Source organism: Dreissena polymorpha, unplaced genomic scaffold (genome assembly GCF_020536995.1).
Source record: "Dreissena polymorpha isolate Duluth1 unplaced genomic scaffold, UMN_Dpol_1.0 chrUn011, whole genome shotgun sequence".
Taxonomy (NCBI): Eukaryota; Metazoa; Mollusca; class Bivalvia; order Myida; family Dreissenidae; genus Dreissena; species Dreissena polymorpha.
The window spans coordinates 466,322-474,180 of NW_026273325.1; the positions used below are offsets into that span (position 1 = coordinate 466,322).

The 7,859-nt window shown below is 35.8% G+C and overlaps 1 protein-coding gene across 2 annotated transcripts; it reads left to right on the top strand.

Annotated features, from left to right (window-relative positions):
* The first annotated feature begins 487 nt into the window (after positions 1-487).
* Positions 488-6,539, top strand: LOC127863504 (uncharacterized). Of its 2 annotated transcripts, none has more exons than XM_052403051.1 (2): positions 488-649; positions 4,219-6,539. In XM_052403051.1, exon 2 carries the CDS (start codon positions 4,230-4,232, stop codon positions 5,601-5,603), a length of 1,374 nt encoding a protein of 457 aa, XP_052259011.1. In that variant the 5' UTR covers positions 488-649; positions 4,219-4,229; the 3' UTR covers positions 5,604-6,539. The 2 variants fall into 2 exon arrangements, with proteins under 2 accessions (XP_052259011.1, XP_052259010.1); XM_052403050.1 differs by lacking the exon at positions 488-649 and adding an exon at positions 2,843-3,055.
* The last annotated feature ends 1,320 nt before the right edge of the window (positions 6,540-7,859 follow it).

Consider the following 7,859-nt stretch of genomic DNA (forward strand, 5'->3'; position numbering starts at 1 on the left):
TTTGGTTCACATTCAAAACTCGAAGTACATGTATGTTCATTTCTACAGTATATCGGCGCATTTCGTTGATAATAATAAATATTCTAGTCGTACATACAGACGTTCTCGCATTTAAACGGATAATACATTATAAGACAATCTCCAGACGATAATGTTCAAACATTGACACCAGTTGGAATTTAAAGGGGCCTTTTCACAGATTTTGGCATATTTTGAAGTTTGTCATTAAATGCTTTATATTGATAAATGGAAACATTGAATTTTAAAAGCTCCAATAAAAAATCAAGAATAAATTAAAAAAAGGAAATAAATGTAGCCGGTACCAGGGCTAGAACCAGTGACCCCCGGAGTAAAAAGAATCAATAGTCCACAAATACGAGCGAAAGCGCCCATCTCGTTCCCAACTCAACTAATTATTTATAGAGCCACGCGATTGAATAAAATCCCTGCGCGTGTCGGTGGTGTATATAGTCGGCGGGTATTAGGTGATATTTTAAATTCGCTTTGCAATTTGTGATAATCAGAAGCAGATGTTGTTTCTGACGATAGCTTGTGCAACAAAGCGAAACATTGATCTTTTTGTGTATTGGATAAAAAGGTTGAGACAAAGAACGAAGCCGGATAGAATATTACTATGATTTAATATAAGGTATGGTTTAATACTCGTGCAATTGTTAACAAGATTCACTTTGCATTTATATTTACTATTATTTATTATATTGTACAAACATAATTTAAGGAATTAAATTATATAAAAAAATCCTATGTATCCACACTATCTATTTAAAATAATAATAATACTAAGATGAGGATGATTATGATTATGATGATGATGATGATGATGATGATGATGATGATGATGATGATGATGATGATGATGATGATGATGGTGGTGGTGATGATGATGATGATGATGATTATGATGATGATGATGATGGCGATGATGCTGATTCGCGCATTGAAGCAATTTTACACAAAAAAAAGAAACTTGCCAAATTATTCAATCGTTTCGCGTTTGTAACGCTTTATAAGTTTATCAATTTCATATGATGATTTTTTGTAAACAAACTGAATTTGATTAAGAATCTTCGTGTTAGTATTATTTCGCTCTCAAATATACAGTGTATTCTTTTATTTTGTTGAATCTATGATAAACAGACGGGAAACATTCATTTAAACTATTTGTGACTTAATCCCTTAAAACTGAAATTACATTTGATATTTGGATCATTTAAGCCAAGAACTGAACGATTTCAATTTACTACATAATTCAAATCCGATTATATAACCTATAATTGCATTCACCTGGCGGGTTAAGCGGATTCCCTTTGATAGAAGGTCAATGCTTTATTGATATCAGAGTTTTTCTTAAAACTGCGCATAAATAATATTTGTATTGAATTATTTATTGAGTGTCAGTTATCCTAAGTGGTATCGTAACAGCTTTATATGGTTTTATGGCGATACTAATGCATTATATAAACAGACGAAAATCACTCAAAACTGAACAGGCAGGCTTATTCAGACAGATATACGGTTAATGAAGGTCAGTAATTTGTCCAAACAAATGCCTTTTTAATTGAAGTAAAACAGCAAATTAGCAATCGTTTTAATTCGATATTCAAAACCAAATGCTTATTTGACGTTTGACATTTTTTATTTTTGGCTGCGTCCCATATTTCAGTATCATCGTTTGGTTGATTATGTTTTGTAGTTACAGCTTTAAAATAAAGAACCTACTGTTCCAACGTCATGAGTAAGAAAGGTTTTAATAAAATGATAAATCCTTTGGGCAAATTTTCTATTTTGAAATCATAACGTATAAACTTATAGAAAACTATTATTCTAACCGATTATTCGAAAGAATTATAATGAGTTGTCTTAACCCATTTATGCCGAGCGTCTAGAAAAAATGCCTTGGCAAACAGCGTAGACCCAGATGAGACGCCGCATGATGCGGCGTCTCATCTGGGTCTGCGCTGTTTTCTTAAAGGAATTTCTGTAAAAAATATTCTAAATGTAGAAATAAATATACTAAACTTCCCTAATGTTTGGAAACAAATTGATCCAATTTTGCATGATGGAAGAGTCCACTAGGCATAAATGGGTTAATAATGTGGCCACTGTTTTATTTTCATTCGACACTTGCTGAAATGATTGCAACATCCACGTCAAATGGCAGAGCAATTGACCACCTGCAGGCTATGAAAGTGACTTTGAATACACAACGTTATAACGAACCAAGTGACAGCTTACACGTCATGTGAATGGCGCACTATTGTTCATATTTTAACGGTGTCAATATGCTATACATGTGCTTGCAGAGTTAATCATACTTACCATGTAAGCGATTTTTTTTGTGTTCGCGTTGTTATGGTCTGCAAAGAAAGGTATCGGATTTTGTTTCAAAAGGTAATATTTGACTTCGTGTTTTAACGCTTGTATATAGTACATATGACTGTCTTAAAACATTAAATCAATACTGTTATTTCAAAAGCGAGTTTTGTTGTGCAGATTTGTAAATTTTTATTTAAGAGTTAACACGCTTGGATTTTTACAACAACTGAATTTATTTAGAAATATGTCGAAACTCAATGTTCGGATACAGCGTTTATACTTATAGGTATAATTGTTTCTAATATCTTATTGGAATATAAATACAATGAATAACATACAAGTATAAACGTATGCATATTTGCTGAAAACACGTGAATATGCTATTTGCATCATGATAAACGATTTTTAAATATGTTACATAAACACAACTACAAAATTTTGAAAATTGCGGCAAAATCGTTATCAAGGTGAACTATTTCACCACAGATAACAGGGCAATGTAAACCCTTTGTTTGCATATTTGTTGGCGAAAACTTGTACACCGGAAGAAGGCGATTAAAAGTAACGACATGAGCGGTTAAATGTATTTAGCATTTTGACCAAAAAACACTTATTCTGAAGCTAAACAACGTTTTAAATAGCACACTTTACCTTTGCTGCTTGGTGACTGATATATGGAATACAAATTGTTTTAAAACGCATTGGGAAATACAATGAGGTTAGTTTTGTTGTTTTAAATTAATTGATTCATTATCAAAAGGTATTTAGCATTTTTACAAAGATTTTGAAGTTCGCAGTGGTGTAGTGGATATGGTGTCCGCCTAGCGATCGGGAGGTCACAGGTATGATCCCAACTGTGGGAGCGTTCTTTAGATTTCCCCCATAAACGCCAAGTACTTGTTCTAATCCCAGGAAACGGACTCGCGAGCGTTTCAAATAAGCCGTAGGCTTTCTATGCAATCGAGCTAAAATAATAGGTTTAAACTAACTATTTAAAGGTAGGCATTACTTTTTTAATTTAAATTGGTAGTCTTTAAGATAACGAACCTAACAACAACGGCGCTAATTTACCGCAAATAAAGTATTCGATATGAGAACATACGCACACTTTTCAGCTGACACTTCTATAGAATATGGTTTTATATAGCTCACTTTTCAACCTGTCAACTCATCAATGTGTACACAAACTATTGTTTAAATTATTAACATTTAGTATGTATAACCATTTGAACTTAAAACAAATGTTATTCATATAATTAAATGCAGTTGCGATAAATATGATACTTAAACGATTGAAATAAAGAATCGGATCGAGTACGTGGCAAGTTAATGTTTATGAGCTCAATCTCATTTTGTTAACACTGTTAAGTATTCAAAGTTGGCGGTGAATATTGTATACATGGTAACCGAGTGGTATTTTGTACCATCCGCCAATCGAAATTAGAAATAAGAGCGGCATGTTATTTGATTGGGTAACGGATAACGCTACTCATGGTCTGTTCATTCTCTTTATCTCTCTTTATTGCTCCGATTTCAATTCCCCCACGCTAACAATAAAACCCCATTACGCTACCGCAGATAACGAATGTGTGGGAAATTTGATTTTTGCCGAAAAAAGGAATAGTGTAGGAGACCATTCATTTCTGTTCCCGTTCATTTATCCACGAGAGTATTTTCTACTGCTGATGAGGTTTAACAGTCACGAAAAAAATCCAGTATTATCCCGACCGTAATTTGCCCAATGATAAAAACCCTTGACCTTAACCAGGAAAGGACTAGCAAAGCAAAGTCAAGTATGTCTTCCGTGCTCTCTAAGACAACAAAAGTAAGTTAGAGTACGCAATTCATGTTGATCGACGGATGTGAATTTTATGTTTCCAGATACAATCCGCATGATGACAGCGCTAGGATTTCAGCAGGGTTATACTTGTATTTACCCGCACCTCCCATCGATTGACCTGGCCCCCACGTTTGGGTCTTGGGACACCAGCAACGCCACCCTTATCATCGCAACAGCGCCACCTCTAGAGACAGCTACCGATGATGAAAACGGTAACCGTGACACCATTTCAACAGGGTCAGAACTCATAGAAAAGGGTAAACAGGGGCTGGCAAACTTTCTCTCTAGTGGTGACAGAACGGATTTAAAACTATGTCGCGAAAACGTGGAGTATTATTTGGCGTCTGCCAATCGTTTGAATCATAAGCAATTGGAAAATGTGTGTCATAAGTTTATTCAAGAATGTGGTATGGAAAGTGACAGGCGCGTGTGCCTAGTGTGTCAGTCGTTGATCGATAAGAGGAATTCAGTGAACAACAACCCCAATCTCTACCATAAGGACACTGACCTTAAGGTGCCGCGATACCAGATAATGTTTCCCAAAGACGTGAACTCTAACGAGACCGAAGGTTACGTGCTGGTATTGGACATCCGGAGTGCCAGAGAAATTCAGAAGATTGGGGTGAAGAAATTAACGAAATTCGGCACCGGTTTTACCGCGTGCACAGCTTATGTGAACAAATGCCCATATGTGTTCGTTTTCGGCGGAAGTGGAAAGCACGAGAAGTCGCTCTTCCGGTACGACGTGGTCGAAAATAAATGGAATCGATTCGCTCATCTGAAAAACACCCATTACAAGCACATCATGGCGTTCGTTCCACTGCAGAAGGCGGTCTACGTCATAGGAGGCAAAGGTTGTGGCGTCATCGAAAAATGTGAGGTTGAAACTGGACATTGCACAGAGTTAAATACTTCGCTGAAAATATCCGTGCACAATGCATCCAGTGCCGTGTATAAAGACAAAATCTTTATTTTTGGCGGGAAAACAATCCGAAACCACGTCTGGTCTGTTCAAGTGGTAGATACAACCAAAAACACGGTCTCTAAACTGCGCGATCTGCCATTCGACTGTTCAGGTGGTCAGGCAGTCGTTGTCAAGGACAAAATTTACATAGCAATGGAAAACGGTGAAATGATCAGGTATTGTCCACAAAGCGACCAATCAGAAACGTGTGCAAAACAGCCGTACACGCGTAAGCATTTCTCAATGTTTGAGAAAAACGGACACTTGAATATCGTAGGAGGCGTACGGACGGACGGCTGTCTGGAACATGAGGGGACTATGTATACGTACTGTCCGGATAGCGACGAATGGCGGGCAACGTTTACGTTTACACGAGCGCTGCCGATCCATACGAGTTGTACAATTGACTTTCCGAAAGAATGTCCGGTGACACCTTTCCGAAAGATGTTCGGTTATTGTTGACTGTTATCGCGTAATTTACAGAGGGGTTATAATCAAGGTGGCGACGTCAATACCCTTTATGTCTTTTTTATTTGTTTCAATGCCGCTCACTTTCCAGCCATATCAGCAAGAAAGTAAAACTACATGTAGCATTTATTTCGTGTTAATATTCGCTCTATATCTCGACTTTACTCGTTGCGAAATTTCTTAGCGGGGTGACCTAATTAGAGCACTTCTAAGAAAATTAGCAGCTAGTAAAGTCGAGATATAAAGGGACTTTTAAAAGGAAATAAACGCTCATCACTTTCTTACTGGTATGGCTGAAAAGTGAGCGTCATTTAAAAATTATACAAAAGTAACGCTTATTTTTCTACAGTACTGACAATGGTTTTATGTGCTCGGCTTGCCATGCTGTTAGTTCAGTGCTTTGTTTTGTTTCCTTTCAGTGCGGTAAATGTGTTTATTTATGAAGTCATACATGTTGTGTTTTTAATTAGCAGTTGGTACGATTCGATTTATGTTACAACACCACAAGTTTATATGTAGCATTCCGCAATTAATAAGGAAACGGTAAATTAAGGAGTTATTTTATTAGCTAAGGCCCCTACTAACGTAGTTGTAACTTATGGAACAATACAGGACAGAAAACTTGCTAACCTTAATTCTGCTTATCAACAATGTTCTATTTCAATTGTACTGTACGAGGCCATTATGAGTGTCTAACAAAATGGCTTAAAACGGAAACAACAAATCTACGATTTGTTTAATTGTTTCACAACGTAACTCGCACATAATTATACTGTCTTTGTCTTTTTGTCCTAAGTCATAGCATACGTTAATTTCCATCTGATTTTTCTGATCGATTTGCAATCACACACTATAAATAAACCTTCTATGTTTGATTTATAGATTTTATACACTTTTCTTTTTTTTCTACAATTAAAATTGAAAAATATATCAAGCGTTTCTGTTTTATTTCGAAAGCCTATTTTATGCTTAATACTTCGAAATTGTGCATGTATAATTTTGAACATGATGTCTATATGCTACTAAAGTTGTTGATAATAAGGTTCGATGTCGCGAAACTCCTTTGTTATGGTTTCATGCATCAATTTTAAACCATATACTCCGTTTCATTGTTTAATAAACAAATGACAATGTCACTTTTGTTTGGTGTCAACCTATCTTCGGTTGTGAGATACGGTGCATACCAAAGTAAGATTGATTTTTGGATACCATTTTTGATGATGATGATTGATCATGATAATGATGATGTTGATGATGATGATAATGATGACGATAATGATGATTACGTTGATGATGATGATGACGACGATGATGATGATGACGATAATGATGACGATAATGATGATCACGTTGATGATGACGATGATGATCACGACGACGACGATGATCATGATGATAATGATGATGATGGTGATGATGATGTTTTTTGAGAATTTTGAGAATTAAAAGCACATCAACTGGGTGTGCCGAACAACCTTTATCTGCTTTTCACCAGGAACAACAAATACTTTATTGCACAACTATGACAAATTGAGTGACATGTCGAGGTGACTCCATGGGAAAAACTATGTATCGATCGGAGATTATGATTGCACAAATGGTTTAACGAAAACCATAACAACCTCGTAGCAACCTCGATTTGACAAATATAATATTCTTGCACAATCGATAACGCTCATTGCTCATTTAATTAAATATGCAAATCAGATTCCCCATGACAAAATGAATAACGAGATTGCTAAAAGAACACCCAATAATTAAGATCTGTGTGTTCATAGTTACTTTCTTATCACCGTTAACAAAATCTAAAAATAGCCATTTCTTATTCGCACGCCTCAACTACCGAGATATAAACACGAAACTGGAATCCCAAAAAAATATCCTCAAACGACGTCGAAAAATTTCTCCACTTTGTTTACAAAGCTTATTGTCCAGGTTTGGATTTTCAAGTCTCACCGGTGAGTCATTGATCGGTTCAATTTATAAATTACTTCCGTTAATAGCGCCGTTAATGGCATGTAATGTATTCATTTCTAAGTAAAATATATTTATCATTATAGTAAACATTTTCGAGGTGTTTTTATATGACTCTATTTTCTTATTCATTATTTCTTTTTGTCAATCAACAATCATCTGCAATAGCACGTATTTGTTATTCTGGTTTACCGTCACGCTATTTTCGTTAATCGGCAATCAAGTGGCAAACCTGTTGGTCGTTCTTGATCGCATGGCTATTGACCTCAGCATCAT

Excerpts from the sequence above, each read along its gene's own strand:
- LOC127863504 (XM_052403051.1), top strand. The coding sequence starts at position 4,230 with ATGATGACAGCGCTAGGATTTCAGCAGGGTTATACTTGTATTTACCCG.